Here is a 26478-nt window from a genome sequence, read left to right as displayed (position 1 = left end):
GATCGTTCCTCCGGTTCGCCGTTTCGAGTTGCTAAAATTGTTTTAGAAACAGCGCAGTTTTTTAACCCTTTCGATACATTGAACATTGTCTGCGCCTGATTTACTTCTTTTGGGGAGAAATATAATCTTGCATCATGGTATCGAGACATTTTGGTACCGAGATATCTCATTCAATGTATCGAAATGGTTCAAGAGAATCAACTGCGCCGACCTTGTCTATCTCCAGCAGTAGTACAACAATATTTCAGAGCCGACGATTCTTCACCGCGCGGCAGATCCGCTCAGAACCGAGCGAAAATTGCGAGAAGAGCGTCGTAGGAAGACGTCACCTCCACCAGGCACTCTCTAATGCCGCGAAATTCCCATATCTTCGCCTGACGTACCGTCACTCCGCCTTTTCCTCGCCCCTCCCTCCCGCGCCGTCCTCACTGTCTCTCTTTTCGAATGGATCCGAGCTCGACGAGCTTCTTACATAAATCACGAGCGTTTAACCCCGTTTGGAAAGGAGCCCCTGTCTTCCGTACTGACTTTCGCGAGGAGTTGGCCGACCAGAGAATGCGCCAACGCCGCTATATTTTCAGGGATGAAGCGTTATCGGCCGCGCGTTTTCTGTGGCGAGACGGAAATTCTTTCTGATTCTTCCGATCGACGCGGATTAACAAGACTTGGAACAAAGGGGACGATTCGTATTCCGAATGAATTCGATTCCGCGAGGTTTCTGCTGCGACGAGCAATTTTCGAATGCGAACTCCGATCGACGTTTCGGTTTCGGTAGAACTAAAGACCTGGTTTGTCTTCGCGTAGCCTCGTTTCTCTCGAGTTTCATTATTCATGGAGGATATCCAAGGAAAACAGAATCCACCTTGTCTCGACAGCATACAGTTCCCTAATAAAGACATTTGTATACTTCGCGGGGACAAGCCTCGACGTTCGAAGAGAACATACGATAAGCGTGAAAAATGGTCGGGTAACGATTTCGTTGTGCATTAACCCTTTGCACTCGAGACGAGATGCTTTCTTAGCGTTCTATTGCCACGAATGCTAAGCTTAGATTCACTTCGAAAATGAGATCTCTAATTTGAGATACGAGCATCAAGTCACCTTCGTCTCACCGAGGCGATAATCATTTTATTGACAAACGTTGCGAACTTCGAACGTCTCAAGACCTTAAAAAATTGTTCGGAATCGTACATCTTCCGATTCGACATCGAGCCAGAATCAAAGAGAACGGAAACCGGGATCAGTATCTGCGGCGTTTCCCTTTTTGCTCGGTCCACCCCCTTTCAGATCGCGTACGAACACGGGAACCTTGGCTGGAGGTTTGTTTGACGAGGGTAGCCCGTCCTCCGACGATTAATCACCCGCTATTAATTAACCAGGGAATCGTTTCCCTTCGTTTCGAAGCCTGGACCGCTTCCAGCGCAACCCAGTCGTCCCCCGTGCCAGGGGTGGTTGAGATAGCTACACCGCGCAGGCAGTCCTGTCGGCGGTTTGCTCGAAGGTCACGGTCCTTAACTTTTATAAGCCTTGAGAGCCGCTCGGTTAATTACAATCAACCCCTCGATTAATCGTTCCGGCGTGCAGGGCGACGGCTCGAAGCGTTCGAACGACGACCCGCAAGCGCGAACCCGCCGGGGGTTGCTTCGACTTTGAACGCTTTCTGACGGCCGACGATCGATGCCCCATGATTTATGACGCTGTCACGCGCAACACGCGACGATACCTCCGTTGCCGGCGGCCTCTCGATACCTTTCGAGTTGTAACAAATTATTCGATGCTGTTTCGTCAAAAGTACGCTGTCCAACTCGGAAACTTTCGTAGCGGATTCCACGGGGAGTAGAACTCTCTGAGCACTTTTTCCCCAGGTTTACTTTCGTTGTAACTTTTGCAATCAACCCTTTTCATACATTGAACGAGATATCTCGCTACTAAAATTGTAATTTGTACGAACTGTTTTTTTTTTTTTTTTTTTTTTATTGATTTTGATCAATTTATAAAGTCTTTATCATTTGTTCTTTCTAATATATTAGGTATAATTCTGTGATTGGTTTCGCACATTTCTCAAATTTGTCAAATTCAATCTTGGTTAATTCAGGATATTCATATATTCGGTATGGTTGATGACCAATTGATTTCATTGCAAGGAAGTTGGATTTAAAATTTCATATAAAATATAATGATTCTAATAAAGGAAATGCAATAAATAATTATTAAAATTAAAGTAGGAACGATTGTTCAAGTAATTTCAATATTGTGATTTTTTTTAAAAAAGTCGATTAGTAAATTTGAAATTATAAAATATACATACTTATTAGCAAAAGGAGAATCTGGATCTGGGAATGAGTATATGTATGTATGTTTGTAATGGAACTCGTCCATTAAATCGTGCAAATTACAATCTTCCCGTCCAATGTATGAAAAGGGTTAAATAGGAAGCAAGTACTACGTGCATCGAAATTACTTCAGCTGAATGACCACACTCTCTCGTATTCAAAATCAGGACAAAGTCGTATCCCGTCTCTGAATTCGTCCGTATCGACGCGTTCGATTGGGAAACCTTAAGAGAAATCGTTTCGACGTCCGATCCCCACGGCGTATCCTCGTTTTCGTCTTTGTTTCGCGCGGAACCAGACCACCGTAGAATTAACCACAGTCCCGAGCTGTCCCGGAAGCTCCCTTGGCCCAGGCTGCATTAACTTGCCGGATCGCGAGCACACCCCAACGAAATCCAATTCCAGAGAATGCGGTCATTTTCGCATCTCTTTCCCTCTGTTTCTATCTTATATCGCCAGGGCGCTTTCTAAGCTCGAACTTGGACGCTGGTTACACGCTTGTGGTACCGAACAAATGGACTCGTTCCTCCTAAGGACGGGAACATTACCGTTGAGGGTATTTTTGGCAAACACTCGGTACGATTAACTTCAACCCCTTCGGTCGCAAATACACGCTCGAAGACTCGAGATATCGGGACATTAAACCGTTCACTACCACCTACGAGATGTCTCGTAGTTCAAATTGACCGCAATTACTCAAAGGATAAGTTTATAGCCTTTTGGGTCACGAATTATTGCAAAAGACGATCGTAAATTTTCTGTTTAAAACAACAAATTTAATATCGCTTTTTATTAATATAATAATAACCCAGACTACGCATCTCGGTTACATAGTGCGTTAATCGAGAACTCGTTTATACTTGAAAACATTATTCACGGGATGACCTGACATTATTGAAATAAAATCCTGACTGGAGGATCTTGCAGCTGGCGTGCAGCGACCAAATATTACAGCCTAGACGCGCCGATCATCCTCGGTGATATTCGGTCGACAGCCACTGGAGAAGATGTCACGTCGTGGCACGTACATCCGCCTGATATCGTAGTTTCGGGGTTGCAGGGCGGCACACGGTCGAGGCAGTCGATCGTGCCGGAGCCAGGTTGGGCAACGTAACGCATTCGTGTTCGTTGGTGCGGTCGGGGGATTACCAATGAGGCACGTCGGATTACCGCAGTTAGCGGTGTTCGTTAGACCACTATTTTAATTAAGACTATTATACGTGCGCTCGAGTATTCGTATCGCAGGGTGGGTAGGACGAGAGCCGTTACGTGCGCGGACCGTTAAAACGTCCGGACGATTCGTTTCGCGGCCTATCGATTCTAATTATCGACGCTAGTCCGGGCTAAACGGGAGCTCTGGGAACAATTCACTACCGGCAAAGATCTTGAAAGGCAGCAATTGTTTTTTATATTTCGTATACGCGCGAGCCAAGATAAGAAAAAATCAATTTATAAACGTAGAAATAAACGTCAAACAAACCACCTGCGACACGTTCCGAAAGAATCGAACAGAAATTGGTCCTCGAAGCGCAATTGCGACAATATTGCGATACCAGAAGCGCTCGATGATAGCAAACGAAGTTTCGCGGCAGAAATGCCGAAAAGAAACACGATCAAACTCGAGGCCACGATCGCGCGGTGAATAGCACCCTTGATTTCCACTAGATCGAGCCAGGTTCGAATCCCGACCGAGTCGAAAGCATTTTTCTTCCACGAACCGTTGCAATGCCGCCATTGTGGTAACGTCAACTTCAATTTAGAGCTTTCGTCGTTTGTCCCTCGTGAAAATTATGATAGAAATGTTTGATACGTTGTTGTATAAATAATGCTCGTTTGAGGAAAAGTTTCGACGGTCTTGGAGCGATACAATGTCTCAATCCTTTGCACTCGAGGCCTCTTTTTCGTATCGATATCTACCAGTAACTCGAGATGCTTTCTTAGCATCATGGTCTTCCATCCGGTGACATGAAGTAGCTTCTGTTTAATGTTGTCGTTAACATATGACTGAGAGTCACCTCTCGACTGCAAAAGGGTTAACATCTAGAGCATTCGAAGATATTTTCTCACCTGGTGGCGATAAGAGGACACGTGATGCTGGGAGAGGCCCAAGCCTCTGGACTCCAGGGTGCGCATTCGTAGAGCCTCAGTTCTCGTCCTGAAACCGCCCCGAACACGCTGCGCCATCCACCTGTGCAGCCACCACCGAGGCCGAAGCTTCCAGCTCCTCTGGAAGTGCTCGCGCTGCTACCTGCCCCATCCTCGCTGCTTTCGCTGCTGGCACGTCCGTTCTGTTTTTAATTAAAATACGTATTTAAACGCTTGAATTTTGCCTGTAACAAGTGCGTTTACGCACACGTTATCTCCGAAAGATTAAAAATTGCATTCTGCTTAACGTGCTTTACGATTCCCAATTAATACGAGAATCGCGAATGTAACAAAGGTAATCGCAAAGTAATCGCTGTCCGACTACGGTGTGGACAGACACGGGTGCCACGCGGCTCGTAAACCTCGCGGTCGTGCATGCGGCTGATCGCGTTGGAAATCGTGATCAGGCACGATTCACGCGCCCCGAAAATGTTTCTTTCGGGAAAGGGGTTGTGAGCGCGCGCGTGCAGGGAAAATTATGCGCGACACCTGTTCGTGTACGATAACGCGCGACCGGAATTCACGATTCCGTTGCAGCGTGAAACGTTCTAAGATTTGCGAACGACCCCCACCGTTTGAGCATTTTCCACCTCGTGCATTGCTATCGCGGAATTTTCATCGTGTTATTCGCGATGTGTGGTAAACATTGTAAAAATTACTCGCACACGTGGTTCGATTTTCTTACACACTGGTTGAAAACTGAAGCTCTTACATTCTTTCAGTCACATCTTCCTTTTACCCTTAACCCCTAATCGTGCATTCCCAAACTGGCCTCTAGCAGTTACTCCCTTAACCAAAACCTTTGCTCGATCCCATTGCCTTCTTTTCCCAAACACTCTTCGTGTATCTGCGAATCCGATCAGACTTTGGTCGACGTTAACGTACGTTTAACGTGTTCGTGTCGAGATGCGCGAAAAAGAGAAGCGAGAGTAAAGAATGCAGAGGAAACGGTCCAAGATGAGAAGCAAAGCGGAGGAAAACAATAGTCAGTCCGGGTAAAGAAAGAATTTCGTAGTTATCGACGGTGAAAACAGTGGATGCATCGATAGTTCCTCCGCGGGAGCCGTGTGCATTCCAGACGTGCATTATTCGGAGACAAGAACGTCTCAGAGGACACGAAGGAGAGAAAAAGCGGTGGAAACGGGCCGAGGAAGAAGCCAGCTTCCCTTCGAGAAATGTAGCCTCATAAGTGTCAAGCGCATTTTCCCGTGGCACTTACGAGGAGACAATATCGAGCGAAGAGCGGTCTCCAGGACACGAGCACGTAGCTGTGTATTCCGCCGGCGGTTTTCGCTCCGGTCGGAATGCACCGCTCGGCCATGGGACACAATGCCCTCCATCTGCTTCCCGCAGGGATGATACATCGGGGATTAATTGAACTGTCGAATATTGACATTCCATTGAAAACGGTGCGTGTTTACGTCGCGAAGCGAGCATCGCGTGTCGTTGTACCGTGTCCTTTTCATGGACACGTTTTGTCCTGTACCTCTTCGGTCCGCTCCATTCCACCCCATCGTGTCGCTCCATCGTGTCTTCTTAATGAATATTTTACTCGTTCTTTTCGTTCCTAGATTTCCAACAGATAGGAATCTAGGTGGCTTTGAGTATTTTAGAAGAAGACTCGAAAAGAGTATTTAATCTCTCCTTTCTTGTTGTGTATATTCTTTGTATGCACGTATCCCTGTACCATTGCATCAGTTTATCGAAAAAATAACGCTAGCAGCCTCTTCGTTCAGCTATAGAAGAACGACCATGCTCGTTTTCGCTTCCTTCGCGATGCACCAGACCGTTCGATCATTGGTTTCGAGTCTGCGGTCGCGACCACGTTTCGGATTTCACATTCTGGCGTCCAGTCGGGGACGTGCGTCGGACAGTACTTTATTAACCCACGTATCCAGCGTGCAAAAGGACGCTGTCAACCATTATGGCCGCGGTCGCAATGACAAAGAACACCCCAGAAGGTATACGCGTGCAATTGGTTATCGAGGAAAATCGACGGCGGGTATCGCTACCGAACAATCAGCAATTAGCTGCCATGGGTGCGTCTACGTCGAACGAAAACCGTGGGTATCGTTTCTCCGCGACATTTCCAGCGTGTCTCCGTCTGTTATTCCTATTTTCGAATATCCAGCATGTCGAAGCGAACGAGCCAACGCTCTCCTCTTCTGGAATCTGTTTTCCTTTGATTCGTTGCGCTGCCAAGTGGAACGGCAAACTGTCCCTGGTCAATATTGACTATTTCGTGTTTCTCGACAGCGAAAAAAGCTGGTTCGGCGCAGCGATCCGCAGTCCATTTAACGTCGACGCGCTGAAAGCACGAGCCACTTTGCCCGTAACTCTCCATGGAATATTTCATCTTTGAAACGGTAAAGAATTTTACTACGCGTTTAGGTCTAATTGGGAAAAACGTGGATCTTGTATCTTGTGATTAACTATACAGGCATAGTTGTCACAGTAATATTAAGTTGAACCAAAAGTTCGTGCGTTTTTTACGTGGTTTCAGTTTGTGCAATTTTTAAAAATTATTCTATTACGCAAACGTTGTATATCATTTTGTAGCTTTTCAAAGCTCTTTCATATTTAATTATTAGCTATATTCATTTGTTGATCGTTTAATTTCTTTTTTTTATGGAAAATTTTGAGATCCGAGTACTTTTACGTCACTATCGGAAGCAAGAGTTTAAAGCTACCGAGGCAGCAGAGAAAATATTATATTCAGTAGCTTTAAACTCTTGCTTTCAGTAGTAACGTAAAAGTACTCGAATTTCAAAATCTTCCAGATCAAAACATGTACTGGATTAGGGTGTGTTCGTAACTCGAGCGATAATTCTATTTGGAATCGATCCTCCGATCTCTGCGTTTGTAGGATAACCGAAACATCGCGATAGGAATCGGCTATGCTAGGTTTGGCAATAATTAATGACATAATAATGTTGCTTGGCCGACGATGAAAATTACTCTCGCAGAGCATACTTTGAAGTCCAGCGAGGATAATTGGCCGCGCTTCGCCCGGTCCAGCTTTCAATTATTCGCGGTGGATCCAAACGCGGACAAAGATCCTCGGAGCTGAAAGAAGAGCACGCGACCGTTCTCAAGTACCAAGACAAAGAACTCGTTAAGGCTCGATAAAAATTTTACGTCCAGACCCCGTCGAAGTTCTTTTGAATTGGTAAGTCGGCACGACTTCCAAAGAACTTCATCCGACGACCGGGAGAGAGCCGAGATTGAAACGATTTATCGCGCGAGTTCGCCATTTAGAGGGTATCTGTCCTCGGTAGATAGACCAGGGAGACCTGGAGAGATTACTTTCGGATGGGATTGAGATTCGGCGATGGAAATTCCTCGAAATCGTACGCATACTTTTCTTCGAAATTCCTCAATTTAAACAAAATTCCAAAGACTCGACCGGTATGCAAAATTCTTGCGTCTCGATTCGGGATTTTGCTCGAAAAATATATTCATCTATCTAAGCTATCGAGCTCGTATTTTGCGAGCTTTGAAATATTAAGGGATCCCGTTGTTAAGAAATTAAGGCGTAGGAGAAATAGCTTCGGCGAAGAAGGAAGCAATTCTTTTAGGAGGAAAGCAACATTTTTGTTGGGGAAGAAAGAGGAAGAAAGAAGTAGGCAGGAAACGCGTTCCGCTTCTCTAAGCTTTTCTCGAGCTCCAAGGAAATTAAGCCAATTAACCACTCGGGTACGAGATTTTCCCTCAGCTGGCGGTTGTCCAGCTCCGCGTTATTCCCGTGTTTCTGGAAAATCTACTCGACTTCCGGAACGCAATGCGTTACCGATGAATAGAAAGGAAGGTCCTACTGCATAACTATTAACCCATTCACTGACAAATACAACATGTCACGTACTTCAAATTGATTGAAAATTTATCCAGGGATAAATTTATAGACTTTTGAGTCACGAATTATTGCAGAAGAAGATCGTAAATTTTCTCTTTGAAACAACAAATTTAATATCCAGAGCGTTAGCAGTTATTACGACAGTTGACTATTCGTTTTCTTGTTTAGTTATATTTATCTCTCCTACCGACCAGCAATCTCAAGTTGAAACAAGATTTCAGCGATGCAAAGAATCACGGGGAATACTTTCGTCTCGTTCGGCGTAAGCAGGAACTTTCGGGACAACTTATTTCAGCTAATGGACGAAGTCGAGTCAAAAACTTTGCTTCGCGGATTAAAAGAGTCCGTCGTTTTGTGTAGAAAAAAACGTTTCATATGGAAACGGAAAATATTTTCCTTTGCCCCTTCATCATTCTACGTCTGACAAATTACCCTAACGTCAGTCGCCGCAAAGAGTAAAGGGAACCAAGGGCGGGGAAAAAGTCTGAAAGTTTAACGTTCGCGTTGCTCGAGCTTTTCACGGGATCCGAAGTAAACGTCTCGGTCTCCTAAAAACGCACGAGAGTCGAAGAAGAACCGACGTCCTTCGTTCGCGGAATTAAATCCGAGCCGGAGTTTTTCTTGGTTCTATTAAACAAATAATTAAATCTCGGTATTAGCTCGGTAAATATTTTTCGATACAATTCACAAGTGGTGGTCGTTCAATTAAAATGGGAAACGATTTCACCTCCTCCGATTTCGCAACCTCCCCTTCCCCCCCCCCCCCCATCCTCGGCTTGAAACATTTCTCCGTGGCAAGCTATCTCTTCAATTTAATTGAGAAACTTCATCAGCCGTGCCGGCAACATCTTGCGGCTCGATCTGTCGGGTAAATGCAATATTTACTAATTATGAAATTAAATATCGAGGGACCGGGATTCGTTTTCAACGAATCTGTGAAATAAATAAATAAAACGTTCCGGGGAGTTGCGGCTTTGAAATTAGAGGATGCATCAACGGCTACGACACGCGCGAGATGTCTAAATTAATGTTTCGAGTGACTAAATTAATTAAATTACGACGGGGTATCGTTGAATTGACGTTACTAATTAACTGGAAGACCCTTTCGTGAAATAGAAAATAGGTAAAAAGGATAGGAGATGCATGGAATGCAATGATACACGAGTTTAAGTCGCGATAAAGAAATTAAAAAATGCAACGAGTACTAATTATTATAATTGACTGGGAAACCCTTTCTTGAAATAGAAAATAAGTAGAAGCTACGGTAAACGCATGGAATGCAATGATACACGAGTTTAAGTCGCGGAAAGTAAGAATAGCGAAACGGAAATTGCGATAAAGTTGGAATTAAAAAATGCAACCCGTGCTCATTATTCATCGAAGGTGGTAAATGTCCGCGTATTTCTGAACACGGGTGTATTTTGGTTTCGATTTGGATTTACATCCCACGAGCAATCACATACGGAATTTTTTAGCGTGGTTTCATTTGCACGGACGTGTTGCGTCGGGAATAAATACCGGATAGAGCCAGCAAACAAATCGTCGACGAAAGAAAAAATGAGAATCGAATTTCAGTGAAATTTCCGGGAAATTTCTCCGACATGCTTTAGGCCGTCGAGTGGTTCCATCGGGTTTCCTTATCCATATCGCGAAACCTTCCCACGCTTTGGCGTACGGCTGCGGTTTTCCGATCGTAGCATTGTGCCTCGCGTTGTATCGCGCGTTTTTCCCTTCTCTCCCCTCGGCACTTCGGCCCCGAACACTCTCAATTCGAGCTGATTGAATCGACCGATCGACTCCACGCCAGACGAACCATATTCATCGCTGTACGCGATTTCCAGCGCCCCATTATTCCCTTTCATTACTATTGCCAGGAGTTACGGTCACGTGGGGAACGTGACGTGTGCGAAGGGATATACCAGTCTGCCTCGATAGTAGGTTTTTACTTCTAGTTCGAGCATACTTCAAAGCCAAGAATCATTCAGTGTTATTAAACATTAATAACAATTACGGCTAGGAATAAGTATTCATTTCAGACATTAACCGAGAAAAATGATCGATATTTTAATATTTATTAAGTGCATCAACTAAATATTAATTTCTGACAATAATTAAATTAATTATTAACAATAATTGTTTAAACAATGACCGAGAATATGACTTTTCTGTAATATTAATGTTTCACGAATTATTTTCTCGATGAATCGACTTCGAATCGACCTGGCACAACATGTCACGCGGTTGTTGTTCGCCCTTGCGCCACTCTTCTTCGATAACGAGCCGCGACCCTCTGTTTGGAGGTTCTAACGGTAGAATGTTATTCGCAGGACCGTGTTTAGTAAAAATATATGTAGAAAAAATTGTTCACCCGCGGAAAAGGTGAGCCGTGCCTGAAGGGTTAAAAAAAAAAAAAACACGCGTTCCTGTCCACGTAGATAAAAGAAATTTATATTGCCGTGAAAGTTGTTGATATCGTAAGACTTCAGGTGTTCTTTAAAGCGGTCGAAAGTTAGCGATTAGCGAACAGAGGCGCAGGTAACACAGGCGATGTCCTCGAAGCTAAGCAGACTCCGACTTTTTCCCCTAACTTTCTTTAAGCGAGTGCAAATGAAGTTTGGAACAAACTCGGCGTAAAAAAGCCGTGGGATCTCGAGTGGCGTCTCGGTACCGAGCAACCGGTAAGAACGTCAGCTTGTTTCTCATCCACGCGGCCCCTGTCTACGGTCAAAGAGCAAATTAGCCGACATCCTAAGTTGTCGGGGTTATGCATATTACGTGGGAAATTTACTTAATCTTTGAAGGCGCAACATCATGGAACATCGGTTATATTCTCGCATAAACAGACTCTCAGGAACAGCAACGTTAAAAGAGAAAAGTATTCGGATCATTTAACTTGCGCGATCTCTGTCGACGGTTCACGAGATCGCTATCACCGGCAGGTAATAGCCAGAAAATTTCAGAAACTGCGTTGTATCTTACGTACCTTTAACGTCACCTTCAGTTTTCTTCGTTAACCCTTTAATGTATGACAACGTGAAATCGACGTGCTCGATTTATTTTTGCAGAGTTATACACAATATGGCACGTCACGTTGAGAAAGGGCTCAAAATGTCCGTCTATCTGCCTTTCTAATAAACACTTTTTTAATTTTTTATCGCGACGTATAGGGGGCGCGTTAACGACCTGGTTTTACCATGCAAATGTGCGAACTTTCCCACTTTGGGCGAGCAATACCGATAAAGGGCAGATCGTAGATTTGGCAAACCGGAATTTTATTTCCCTTATCGGACACGTTGAGATCTCCCACGCGCGTTTCCCTTATGGCATCTCGTTTCTCATTAATTCAGAGGGAGAGAAAAATGATCGTATCCCAACCTTTTAACGTCGCCATACATATTTGATATACCGTCGAGTCCTTCCATCGCACGCAAAACCTTCGCGTCGCGAAAAATTGAAATTAAACATATTAGTGCAGGAGTCTACAAATTTTTCTCAACTTGACATTCCATTTTGACGATCTGAAAGCTGACATAAATTAACCAGAACAAAAAAAAGCAAAACATAGATTTCGGTAGGACACGACAACCTCTTCCGAGTGATTTAAAACATTAATACGACAGGCGGTATGCTAAAATTTCAAAAAACTTAGTTGTCGATCTAATAGATATAATACAATACATCCATAATGATGTAAGAAAAAGTAGCAACTCTGTGTGGTCGTAACAATGTGACGCGTTAAAATTTTAATTGATCGTTCGTTCGTAACGGGTCAATTATACGTTATCAAATATTTCGTGTCCTGGTCAAAAGGAAATAAACATATCTGTTGACACGACCAGTTAAAAGTACAATATTTTATCGAAACAAACGAAAAAGCAGAAACAGAACACCGAAATTCAATATAATTTCGCGAAATGTCCACGTTGCACCAGCGATATCTCTTCCCGGTAAAAAAAAAAAAAAATTCCAATCGGGCCTTCTCCCCGCACTTCCGGGCTGACTTTCGAAACGTTTCGCGTTTTATCGAGCAATTTGCAACACCAGAAATCGGTTTACATTGTGCCCGGGCGACGGGCCGAAAAACGTGTCGGTAATATTTGTATTTGTTCGTCGCATTTACTCGATCGGCGTAATAAAAATCGTCAACATTTTCGCTCGGGAACAAGCGAGCCCGCGGCACGGCGAAAAAGAATTATTATCGATGCTGGTATTGCTTGAATGGCGTTTACGCGAAACAATGGAAAAAACTTGTCGCGTTCGAAAATCCCCCATTTCGAGCATTACAGACGCTGATTTATTCGCGACGGATCCGAGCTTTCCCGATTAATATTTCAAGCGTATATCGCAACTATTGCGGCAATGAGATGACGCATCGTTTCCGCGTTTCCGAGTTGTTTCTGTTCCAACTCTTTGCTTCCGGTCAAAATTGTTCGATACGTTGAATTCAGGCCTTGAGAACCACAGTGGCCTAAGTAAAATGTTTTTAAAAATTGTCTTATGACCTGAAGCGCGTAGCTGATAGGATGTTTTGTAAAACCAAAGTGACGTATACTTAATTTTCTGAATCATTAACAGTTGGCAGCATAGAACTGTTCGATTTCTCTTTATAACCCGATATCATAATTTTGTAGATATAGTCCGAGAGCCTGCGACATAAAATTTCGGCCAATTTCATTACAAATATCCTTTTGCTATTTGACTGTTTACTACTAAAGAATAAAAATAATCCAAGGCTGGCAGAGCACAAACGGTGCACCGCTCCCTTAGAAAGTCGGAAACATGTAAGACATAACAGTATCTTTGACTGAAATCATTGTTACTGAAATTTTTAGAATGTATTGTTGACATACCAAATTGCATAAAAAAGTTGGTCTGGCAGATTGTAAGCGGTGCTAAATGGGTGCTAATGATTTTAGTCAAACTACTTCGTTTTTCCGACAAGGTTTTCCGACTGCCAGACCCATTTAGCACCGCTTACAATCTGCCAGACCAACTTTTTTATGCAATTTGGTATGTCAACAATACACACTAAAAATTTCAGTAGTAATGATTTTGGCCAAAAATCAAAAAATTATTGAAACGCCATAGTGAAGCGTTACACCAATGAATTCATGCCAGACCAAGCATTTCTGAACTAGGGAGACATACCATCCTAGGAAAACAGGTTCATTTGTGCGATGAAATGAGTCACCCATTTCTGTCGCGGGCTCTCGGACTAATAGGCTGCTGTGGTTCTCATGGTCTCGATTGTTTCGCTGTATTACCAAAAAGAGAAATTAAGAAACGTGGAAACATAGGTATCTCGACGAGGGCGCGGCGAGGAGGTTCGCGAGAGAAACGCAATTTCAATTGGCTTCGTTTTCAACATCCCCGACGACATCGTCGAGCACCGACAACGATAAAATCGCGAATACGAGATTTTGATGGGGTGTGACGAAAGAATCGAAAGATGAAGGAAACCCTCGTCGATATCTCTTTTTCTTCCCGATAACTTCCGCCCCCCCCCCCCCCCCCCTCTTGGCGAAGAACCCTACCTCTACCCTTCAGGAGGTCGTGAGCGCCGTTAAACCCTCGTTCTCTCCTCCCCGTTTTAATATGTTTCTGCCTTTTCGCTCGATTCCACCTTACAATTCTCGTCGCAGATTGCGTCAAGGTGACGACGAGCGGGAGAACTTCCCTTTCGCTCGATTTCACGAGTTCCGCGACACGGAGCAGGGAAATCCGTGTCGACGGTGTCGCGATGGCGTCGCCAAGCATCGATAAGGCGTCGCTACTTCGATGACAACTGCCACTGGGATAGGAATCCCCCTTCGAGACGGAAAAGTTTCCGTGGATCGTGTCGTATTCGGCTAAAAACATCCCTTAAACAAAGAGTGTAAATATTTCTCAGGAGCGTGATGCATATTAAATTTCTTTTTCTAATATTTTACGTAACCTAGAGGTTGAGACTTGGCTCATGTTCTCAGAAGTATTCGTACCTCTTATATCTAACAAAGAAATTTAAATTAAATGGAAGGTTTGGTGTTTCCAAATTTTTCGTATACACGTGCAAAGTTTACTCGTGTACATATTCGTTTACTTAAGTTATATCAGCCCCATAAATGTTCGTACGCTGTATATTTAACAAAGAAATTGAAATGAAACGAAAGGTTAGACATTTCGAAACAAATTTTTCACGTACGCATGTAAAGTTTATTTGGGTAAAAATCATTAAACCTATCGTTTAATTTAAATGTTTTCAGTAGACATAAAGAGTATGAATATAAATAGGACTGAGTGTACCCAGATTCATTGTAAAGACAAGTAAACATGTTGTCTTGAACGACAGCTACAAACGATCGAACGCAAAGATACGGAATTAATTTTCATACTGATTTTGTCGAGGTAATACGTGGTTAGATGTAAATGAAATATTGTAATACAAGAATCGGCGAGTGTCTCAGCAACGACTCAATAAAGTCCTCCGTCCCTCCCGACGTCGATAAATCATATTCTCTGCAGACACCTTGTCTCTTAAAAAAACACTTCCCGTGACGCGTTCCAACCCTATAGTACACACAGACGTTGGCCCCACCCACGCGTCGACCCTCGATCCTCATCCATGGCCGCAGTTTACTTAGCATTGCTGATGCACTATCCCCATTCCGGCCTTCTGTCTGGTATACGGGCGAATAACGCGGGAAAATCGGAAGCTAAAGGGTAGCAGGGGGTGGCGTAGAGGGTGGTAGAGGGTGAACGTCGAAGATTGTGGATGCAACTGGGACGATCAATCTGTTTGAGAATGGATAGTGGCTCGCGCTTTAATTAATAGCGCACCATCTACGGGACCTGGAGAGCTACCCCGAAAGGGTTGCGAAAGAGCACCTGTTCGCATCCCCTCCGTGATAGTCTGGCGCGTTTCGACCAGTTCGGTCCAGCTACTTCGATATTTCATTCCCTGGTTGGGAAAGAAGAACACGAGTTAAGCGATTAATTGTTTCCTGGACGCCTCGCCACGCCGCTATCATCGCCTCAGGCACAATTGATTCGAGAACATGGTAGATATCGTGGAAGATTTAGATTCACCAGAGGAATATCAATTATGGAAAGCTGGTAGTGTAAAATATTGTAGGAGTGAGAGTGTGTGCGCGTGCGTGAGAGAGAGAGAGAGCGTTAGCTATAGGATGAGCATAAGTACATTGTAACGTAGTTTTAGTTTAGTTTAATTTATGACCAGGCCACTTGGGCCGATGTTGTCCAGGCGCGCCTCGGCGAGGTCGTCTAGGACAAGGTTCCCCTACCTGGAAAAAATCCTGGGTAGATTTTAACTTTAAGGGTATGTAGGAGAAGAAGCGTGGCGGACAGAGCTGGTTGAGCGATCGAAGGGTAAAGACGGCGCGAATAGACGTAGGATTGCAGAGCGGATTCTGTTTATTTCAGTTTTGTTAATAGTTTAGTTTAGTCATTTATAAATAAAACAACATTTAATCTCCTACAATATAAATATGATAGAGCATCGAATTCTGAATAAAAATGTATGGACTTTTATTACCCCTAAACCTAATAGGTAACGAGTAATTTCACTTTGTTACTTGAAACTTTTCTTCGCGTAATATCAAGTTGGAGATTCTTTATGTAGTACTGCGCGAATCAGATCTATCAATGAATAATACTCTAGCACTCTAATCAACCCTCAAACTTTCAACGCGTGATTCGTGACATCGGACCACTCGCGAATATGTTTTCTTTCTCTAACGTCAGTTATCTTTCAGGTCGACGAAGGATCCAATCGACCATGGATCGCCCCGTCAGGCGAAGATCCGCCTGCGACTCAATCGGCCAGCGTCGCTTGTTCGTCGACGAGCGATTAACAGCGTGGCATTTGCCGCAACAACGCGACCGCATGCCTTTGGTTCGACCGAGTGCAACGTGTTGCACACACGTCGCCTCTGGATATTTGATTCCGAACACATTCAATCACAATAATAGGACTGCGACAGGAGGGAGATGAAAGCTAGCCGGATCGAGGGCGAGTGGAAAGGCGGATAGCACAGTGGAGGAGGGTTCAAGATGTCAAAGACACTGCTGATTTCGCTGCAGAGGAACGGGAGCATCGAGAAATGCACCCGTCTGTCTGAGGTAATGTTTGCAGAAGTAGGAGAGTCTAGGAAGGTGGATGATGCAGTGGAAAAGAGATCGGAGGAGATACCGATGGGAGATGGACACGTGAGTCGTTCACTGTTCAAATCGATTAGCTCCGCTTTTTGAAAATTCTTATTTAACTTTCAGACCTGAATTATTATTTCTTTTCTAATCATGTAATTTAATTTGTATGGTTAACTCGGACTAAAATTAGTATGGAAAACAATTAAAAAAAAACAAATCCTAAGGAAAACTGGTCTTCCTTCATGTGCACGAATAAGGACATTCGATAGCGTCGGAAATTTTTAAATTTTGTGTCGTCAATTGTGAACGTCAGGTCCGAAAGAGTTAAGACAAATTCCTGAGATGGGATAACGTAGATTTTAAATTTAAATGAACCGTTTCGTCCTCAAACATTGACCGAATACAGCAGGAAAAATTAGTTATATTTTCAACCGTGGCACTTTTCACAGCCGCGAACTTTAAATGTGATTAAGAAGTTACAACAGGAAGCCTTACTTTCGCTCTTCCGTTTCCAAAACATGGCCCAATCAGCTTAGATAACACTTGAATGAATACCTCGAAATTCACCTATTAATTACCAGTGGCATCTTATTATTTTAATGTAGTCCATTCTACGTTTGTGAATAGAGTTGTAGAGCTATATAAAGCTGCCCTGAAAAATCTATGACGGGTGGTAAATTTTAATTAAACGTTCAACTGCGCCAAGAATACCAAGACCCATTAAACCGATAGCTAAAATAACACATGGAAGCTTAGAGGGGGCGGGGAGGGCAATATAAATGAAAATAGAAGATACAAATAATCCCGTACCAAGGAGAAAGCGGATCGGTGGCTAATCGACGATAATATTAGCCTTCCTGGACATTCTGGGAATTCGTCGTCCAGTTACTTTTCTTCGGCGATTCAATTACGCCTTAATTGTTCGGGACGGAAGCAGGACCGCATTAAAATTGCAATCATCCGGTCGGAGATTTTCTCGAGAACCTTCCGCGAAGAGTCGTTCGGAAAATTGGCTACGAGTCGTCGTCACGCGATCGCCCTTTCTTCGATCCATTTTTCCGAAGCTGGGAGAAAATCGGATCGAACGATCGCAGAAGTGTTTCTCAACCTTTCACGACTCACGAATATGCTTTAGATAGCCTAATAATCGTGTTACAAGTTTTTTTAAATGCAGACTGAAAATAATATTTTCTTTGTTGCTTCGGTAGCCTTAAACTCTTGTTTGTAGTAGTGAGGTAAAAGTACTCGAATCCTAAAATTTTCCATGATATTACTAAAGCGAACAAAAATTAAACGGTGAATAAAGCAACGTAGCTAATAATTAAATATAAAAGAGCTTTTCAAAAGCTACAAACTAATGCACAACACTGAAACAACATTCACGCTAATCGATGGTTTCCAAGCTTTCTGCAGATAAAAAGTTCAGCCCATAGAGTGTTAATATAATTTACCTCTCGAGCACGACTCTTCGACGAGTCGAATAACTTTGTCATAAATTTTCTAGCCAATGTATCCGATCGACGCACCTGTTGTGAATCGCTAAGTCGCGGAATTCGGTCGCCGGCGTTTCGATTCCGACTCGCGTCGCGTCTTTTCGAGCGGAATTATTTCGTCGATGAAGGACGGTCGATTAATCCGTCGGAGAAATTCCCATCTCGAGTCTTCGTGGCTCCTCGGTTTCCCTGGTAACGCGGGAACGATGCTCGACGGACGGATTGAGAGTTAATTATCGAGGAAAGTAATCTGGAAAGTGCAAATGAATGTCGCCGGACGGGATTGCATTCTTCCCGCGAAACGAAACAGGAACGATGAATTTTCTCGCGACCGCTGATTCCTCGGCAACAGGATGCCTCGGGGACGATAAAATTCAAGGGAGAGGGTTCCCGCCGTTCCACAATTAGTCCGTCTCAATTCCGAGGCGGAAGACGTCGCGAATTAACGAGCAATTAATGCGGGGCTCTCGAACGTTCTTCCGGCGGAGTCGCCGCTCCTGATACAGCTCCCTTGTTATTCTTCTTATTAGAGCTCTAATATCGTTTGTACTTTCCTACTGTTCTCTTTGTTATACCTCTACGTTCCAAGCTGCTTTCGTTCTTTGGTTTATTTAACGAAGAGCAAAAGGCTGAGATCTGGCAGTAATGAAAAACAAGGCAGCGATATAGGAATCGAGTTTCCTGCGAGCAACATTTGGAACGTAAAGAAATTTCAAACTTCTCCTACCGAGTTACACGTGTTTCGATAATATATAGGAATTTCTTCAAATTTTTTAGTAAAATAATACATTAGTTAGGATGTATAGAGGAGAAACTCGAAGACAGGATTTTACGTCTATTTTCTTATGTTTAATTTTGTTCGTGTACGATGATCGAAACAAAAGGGGTAACATGTATCCAGAGGTATAATTGAACAGCGAAATATACAAAGTGCCCGTTTTTCGGCTACCGCCTATATCGTACCACGAATGACGAGTCGTTAGCAGATGGGTCGGTGGCTGACAATTATCAAACTTTACTACTTAAAAGCTTGGACCCACGCTTTTCATGAATGTTTCGGTAGCATCCGCGATCATTATCCGACGGAAACGCGTTTCCCCGAGGCGCATTGATCGAAACAGACAGCCATTGGACTGTTTAATGGCGAAACTGACCTAATGGAAGGTACATTAGGATGTTATGTCTGATTGGGGGATGTTCGATAGGGGGATAGCGGATACCACGGGCGTCTACGGGGTTTCCTAAATGTCCAACCTGTTTCGATTAGTAAAAACGAAGCTTGTGATTTTAGTATTATTTTTTTTACTATACATGTTCAAATTAGGGATACAGTCAGCCCCATATTTATTAGAGAAATTTGTTTAATTTAAATGAGTGCTTCATGTTTCTAAATAAAATTGTAATTGTAAATGTATACATGTGTGAAGTTTATTCATGCACATATTTATAATGGAAAATTGATTTAGAAACATAACACCTCTATCGAGAGGACACTTATTTGTACTCAAGTTGACCAGTCATATTAACATGAAAAATCAAATACCAATATAAAGGTAACCTGCAGAATGCACTCGCCTAATATATCAGAAAAATACAGAAAATTACAAAAAGCAATCGTCGTTATCCAATCTCCAGTTAATTTAACCGTTGTGAAAGTGGATGTCGTGCTCGTGTAACAGCCTTTCTTGCAGCTCGTGCCGCATCGAGCTTATCACGGATTAAAAGCAGTAATAATAACAAAGCGTTGATTCTTTCCATTTACGATCGTGAATTACGAGCCAGCGGGAGATGAACGGGCTTCTCATTATGAAGTATGCGCTATCGCGAATGACCGTCTAATTGAACCGTAAACAACCGAAAATTTATTACAACAGCGATAACTCGATTCGCTAAACCCATACGCCCGAGCTTTTCATTTTCTCGCAGCTACGAAAGCATAAAAATTAAAACCTCGGGCAATTTGTTGCGAATAAACGGAGGTTAAAGCCCCGCGAGGAGAACGTAACGACCCTTTGGAAACCGCGAATAAATAAGGGTGAGTTTGATCAAGAACCCTGGAATGCACTGTGCCTCGCACACTGGTTTCGCTGGAAACAGTGTAAAGACCTTTTAAGCATCTTGGCAACTTTAACTAACGAGCCGAACCATTGCCTACGTACAATATAATCTCCAGAATTTGTTTTTAATTCGATAGACCCCCTTGAGTACGGGACGATTTTTTCTGGAAATTCAGAGTGGCGTAGAGATTAGAATTTAGAAAAAAATATCAGCTTCTAGGTAATGATAAGACGAAACTTTTTTATATTTACAGTTTGTTCATATGACGTTTAGTTTAGTTTAGTTTAGTCAAAGATAAGAAATAAAAACTTAGCAAACCTTTTTCCTGAAATTCAATTTCTAGAACGATCGTCTAATTTTTCAATTTTTATTTTCGAAACTAAGCGTCCTATGAATAAACTGTAAATATAAGAAAGTTTCGTCTCATCGTCCTCTATGAGCTGATATTTTTTAATGATTAATTTAACGAACATAAACATTTCTCTGAGCCCATTTCTTCGCAGTGAAAGGGTTAAACGTTTCGACATTATGTTTGATGGCGTTATCTAATTGCAAAGTATGCACGTAAAATATTAACTCGACGTAGCTAGATACCTAAAATAGCAAAGATGCCAAGGTGGCCTGTTTCCAGCATGTTACGTATTCAACCGCGATGCTGTTATGTTGCCGTTCCGCGGCGTTTCTCATATCGTATGCATGCTTCCCGGTACCGATGCTCTTCATCTACAGCGGTACTTGAAATCGATATCCGCACCCTTGTCTATCAACTACCTCAGAAACGTGGCCGTACGAGGGATCATAAATTATTCCCGAATAGCAATAAAATGTCACGAGCGTTTCCCGGCGAGGATTTGCGTCTCCGTGGCCAAGACAGTCGCGATTATCGAGACGGCAACGCGATATTCGATACGTTTCGATTATGCGAGGACCCTCCCCCATTCGAGCAATCCCCGAACGCCCGCTGGTCGAGAGATTGTTTCGACGACGAGCGATGTTAATTACTCCGTGTCCCGATTCGTGGGATTCTGGGACAGCTAACTGGAGCGTCTCCGAAGCCAGGGACGAAAAAACACGCACGCACGCGGGAATTCGAGGACGCTCGTCGAATTACGCACTCGAACCCGTGCACGTGGAGGATGCTTCGCTGCATTTTTTTTTTCGCTAAAAGCTGAAGACGCGTCCGTCAGACTGCTGTCATTTTGGGGAATATAGGTCTCGCGAACAAGTTCGACGAGGGACGATAAACGAATAAGAGTACCTAGGGGTTGATTGGGTCCGAGTAAGTGTTTACCGAATTGCTTCGTTCTCGTGATCAGATAAGATAAATTCTCTCTAACATTAATTTATCATTTTTTATACGGAGACGTACCGTGAATCTAACTTTACAGATTAATGTCAATGCAACAAGCCACCATCGAAATAAAAATACACGGTGCCGTAGGGTTTTCATCGATTTTCGTAGCCACATAAAATCCGCTTTACTCCCATTTCGCGTTTACTGGGGGCCAAAGGACAGCAAACGACGGAAAATCGCGGCAGAGTGGTGGGTACGATGGACCAGGTCAAAGTGCCGGTTCGTTTCGAGTTCGCTACGTTTCAAACTCCAATTCAGCCCCGACAGGAAAGGGTCGCGGGGGTGTCGTGCGGTCGTAAATGTTACGATTCTCTGGAATCGACTTAAAATGAGCCCGAGACGTTTGTGCATCTGTCGCGCGACCCGTATATGCGGCGGGAACATGCAACCAGATCGTCCTCGGTTGTTTCGCTCGTTTAACTTTCGACGCCGACGCCTACGAAGTTCGGTGAGTGGCGTTTAATGAGAGTCGCGCTCGGGACAGTATCGCGTTCCACGGCATTACGTCGCTTTCGAGGAATCGAGGTTGCAAATCGACCGTGTGAATCGCCAGAACGGTTGGAAATGATTTTCCACGGCTGGGTTTGAAGAGCCATGGGCTCGCAAACGCGACTTCGTTTCAAGTATTAAAAATGGGGCATTAATATTAATTTATCAAATTATTACTAGGGATGTTGCGAAACATCGCGGTCGATATGAACCGTATACGAAACCAAGAGTCCGTTGTAAATTGAACAGTTTGACATAGAATATATTACTGTTGAAAATGGATTACAAAAATTGTTATTAATGTTTCGTACTTTGTAATACTATCATTTATCGAAGACACGAACACGTGAGCTAGTGCAATGATACAATAATTAAATGTAGAGTCTTTATATAAGCGAAGTCTTTCCCATTTTTTGCTAGTCCTCGAGGTGGTTTTGTAGGACTGTCAGAAAAATCAGGCCATAAGTGGTCTCTCTGCATGCTGCCATAACCCAATGGATGCGAAAGAAACTATAAAAATAAATCTTCTATACAGAGTCTTTATTCTGCTCGTCTCCGTCGTAAATCATTCTGGACATCAGACTCCAAAAGTTGAGTCGAGGTTGAAACAATTTCCCTTCACTGTTAAACACGTCTCACCGTCCGTTCCGTGTACAGGGCGATACAAAGGCGACATGAGAAAATTTACAGTCGCTTTGAGCACAATACGGCTCAATCGAACGTCGTTATAATCTACTCGAAACGGGTCACAGTCACTTCGGGGTCCAATATTGCACAGACCGCGATTACTTCCTCCGCAATACCGCTTACACCGTGTCCACCGTTACAGGGCTATAACTACTTCCTAGAAGGGCTGTTTAAACCTCAACCACTTTGCGTACGACGCTATTCCCATCGCGACTATTTTGCATCGAATATCGCTTGGACCGCAACTAGTTTGCCCCTTTAACGGGACAAAGCTCGTTACTATTTCGACCTTCGGCCGTTTCGCATTCGGTGACGTTTACCGCGACTATTCCGTGCTCGATATCGCGCGAACCTTGACTGCTCGCGTCAAACGGTCGTTGAAAGCGGAAACAACCATCGCCTGTGACTTATTAAACAGTTCGACGCACGCTCCGCGGCTCCAGTGCGTTCAAACGGGCTTTATCGAGCCAGCGATTTTTGTTATTCATCGACGCGATAATGGCGTAGACGTTTTCGACCGTAGTCTCCCTTGAGAACGACAGATGACATTAACCCTTCGTGCTTCGAAGCCATTTGGGTGTATTCATTACGGGTAACTTGAAATGAATTCAGATACAAGTTCACGGTAAACCTGACGACATTTTGGTTGTACCTATCTTTATTGCGAATGGCCAAATGACTGAAGCAGACTTCTCGATTGAATGCTGAATTCAATAATACACGAAACAATCGAATATAATCAGTACATCGAAACAGAAATATTGGAAAAGTGGCATTCGATAGGTTGGAAGCATTGTAATGTGGAGAAATGGTAGGTGTTCAGGCTGATTTTTAATAATATGACCACTATGTAACGACTATATTAAATGTTTTAAATATAAATTCTTATCGAAAGAAGATCGTTCACATCGAGCATTCTGTCAAACGCATTCTCTCTCTTTCTCTATCACACCTACAGTAAGTTCAGCGTTAATATACGAAACTACTATATTTTAACTGTTATTAGATTTCGTGGCCAACGTTACCGTCGCCCTCTGTACATTCGTTCCGATAATTCTAATAACTACCCGTGTCGTTTATTCTCGGCTCCGAGCGAATATCTCTTAAACGTCACTTGGACGGTCGGAATTAAGCTCCCGAGTGGCCTTAACGAGCGCAGATTTCGTTGGTTCATCGAGAAACGGGCCGATACGCGGTCCCGCCCGTATCCGCTATCTAATCTGCCCTATATCTTTCGCGGAACGGCGAAAAAGATCTGCCGGTGGTGGTAAATCATTCGGGCTAATTTCACCTAATCTTTATGCCGGCCGTAAAATAACAATTCCGGGCAACTGGGTCGCTCGACGGGGCGGATTAATAACAGAAGAGAATTCCCTCTCTTTCCCTTCCTATCTCCCTCTATCGTTCGCGCCAGCGTACGTTTCTCTCTCCAGCACGAGATCCCGGGTTTGCCGCGTAATACTTAATGCCAGCGAAGGGCTGCGTCGCTTCGTATCCGACGTTTACACGGCTGAACACGCGTATTAGAGGGCGCGGGTTCTTCCCGCACGCAAACAACGCGAACGTGTGCGCCCCGCGTGCGGAATCTAAGCTCGAGCCCGTGATGTATTGTCGCTGGGATTATGGGAACGTAACGCGGTCGGGATAAGGGCCACACTTTCGCGCCACCGTTCGAATCTGTACATATGAGCGTGCTTTTGCATACGTACGTCCTGATTATTAATCGCGCTCGCTCGTAAACTCGGGATAATTTTCCCGTGCGCGCGCCATCCATCCTTCTCTCGGTGTTTTCCGACCCGAATTCCCTCTGCAGGAGCCAGGGAAATTTCGGGGGCAAGATTCGACCAACCCTTTGTCCGGCAGGTTCCAATTAGAACACTCTCGAATATTCTTGCTAGTGTTAACCTGGAATATTCGGAGTCGAAGCTTTTGGGGATTTTAGATTTATGGCTTCCGCGGGTACTATTCCTTGTGGTGTTCACGGCTTCTGGGAGAGTGTCGCGTTCGATTAGGTCTTGGCGGCGATGTTCCGCAAATGTACTCTGCGTCTTCAGGGCTAGGTAGCTCCGATACCGACGCTCCCTTGGTTCAGGATTAGTGATACGCACGAGACGAGATAAATTTCGATCTCGTCTCGAACTCGAGTAAATTAAAGATTTTGGCGTCTTGGTATAAATTTTAAGGTCAGCTTCGAGCTTTCGAGACGGAAGCTTCAGCTTGAGAATACGATAATCGAAACCTTTTGTTTCCCAAGCTTTTCAGGACAGACAGCTTGGCGTCGACCTCGCAAGCACAGCTTTTTAATCCTGTTATTCCGAAAGTGCAGCTTTGATTCTTACACGGAATCAAAGCTTCTCAGCGTGAGACTTGTACGACATTTTCAGAAAACAATCGAAAACTACTTTCCACGGGTATCGGGATGGTAGAAAAAAGTTTCGATTTTTTCCCTGGAACGATCTAACTTCGTCGAATTTCGCGATACCGCCGATCCTGATTTATCGCCCTCGCGAAAGGATCCACGGATAGTATAAATGTAAAGTGGATCAAAGATTATCGAACAAGCGCAGAGAAACGGCGTCAGAAATTCCTGTCGAAATCCCCCGATAACCCAGTTTCTCTGCGCACGTGGACTTTTCCCATTTCCCATTCCCCGTTACCCATATACTCTCTATACATCTCCAGACTACATTTGTACAGCTCGATTCACGTAACGCGAGTTATTCGCGTGACTATGCACGCTGATTTTATTCTAAACAATTACGTAAATTTTAAATATCTCTAAACACCTCTAATATCTCCTCACATCCCTTAACGCCCCCTACATCCCTTAATGTCCTTTAACACCCTCTTACATTCCCTGACAACTTCGAACATACCCTCACAAACCCTAACACCTTCCATCACCTCTTAACATCCCCTAACGCCGTCTAACATACTCTAACGAGGTTACCAGATACTCCTCGTGCCAACCTCCTCACATATCATGTACTCCTGATACCAACACTGCTTTACACATTCGTATCAGGAGAATATGATGTGCGAAGAGGCGGCACCGGGAATTCTTGGTACGTATCAAATTCTGTCCCGAACTATACTCCTGGTACCAGGAGTACATGATATGCGGAGAGGCACGAGCGGATATTTGGTACGTATGAAATTCTGGCTGGAATTTTACTCCTGGTATCAGGAAAATATGATATGCGAAGAGGTGGCGCGAAAAATTCAAGGTACGTATCGAAATTCTGAACAAATTTTACTCCTGGTATCAGGAGAAACATAATATGCGAGGTGGCACGAAAAATTCAAGGTACGTATCGAAATTCTGAAGAAATTTTACTCCTGGTATCAGGAGAAACATGATATGCGAGGAGGTGACACGAGAAATTCAAGGTACGTATCGAAATTCTAAACAAATTTTACTCCTGGTATTAGAAGAACATGATATGCGAAGAAGTAGCACGAGCGGATATTTGGTACGTATGAAATTCTGGCTGGAATTTTACTCCTGGTATCAGGAAAACATGATATGCGAAGAGGTGGCGCGAAAAATTCAAGGTACGTATCGAAATTCTGAACAAATTTTACTCCTGGTATCAGGAGAAACATCATATGCGAGGTGGCACGAAAAATTCGAGGTACGTATCGAAATTCTAAACAAATTTTACTCCGGGTATTAGAAGAACATGATATGCAAAGAGGTAGCACGGAGATTACATGGTACGTATGAAATTTTTGCCAAACTTTACTTCTGGTATCAGGAGAAACATGATATGCAAAGAGGTGGCACGAGAAATTCAAGGTACGTATTGAAATTCTGAACAAATTTTACTTCTGGTATCGGAAGAACATAATATGCGAAGAGGTGGCACGTTTACGCCTACGGACAGGCAACCGGTCCGACAAGTCTGTCAATACGGCATG

General features: G+C 43.7%; 1 protein-coding gene across 4 annotated transcripts in view; it reads right to left on the bottom strand.

The window, feature by feature from the left end:
* LOC128896078 (beta-1-syntrophin) overlaps positions 1-26478 on the bottom strand; it is a 319965-nt gene that overhangs the window by 27368 nt on the left and 266119 nt on the right. For all 4 annotated transcript variants that reach the window (XM_054159243.1, XM_054159246.1, XM_054159247.1 and 1 more), the window contains one exon: positions 4401-4621. In XM_054159243.1, coding sequence (XP_054015218.1) covers positions 4401-4621 — 221 coding nt within the window. The remainder of the gene's footprint in view (positions 1-4400; positions 4622-26478) is intronic.

Source organism: Hylaeus anthracinus, unplaced genomic scaffold (genome assembly GCF_026225885.1).
Source record: "Hylaeus anthracinus isolate JK02 unplaced genomic scaffold, UHH_iyHylAnth1.0_haploid 5, whole genome shotgun sequence".
In the NCBI taxonomy this organism is placed as follows: domain Eukaryota; kingdom Metazoa; phylum Arthropoda; class Insecta; order Hymenoptera; family Colletidae; genus Hylaeus; species Hylaeus anthracinus.
Note: the sequence above shows the minus strand (reverse complement) of the source record. Positions and strands in the feature narration are given on the sequence as shown.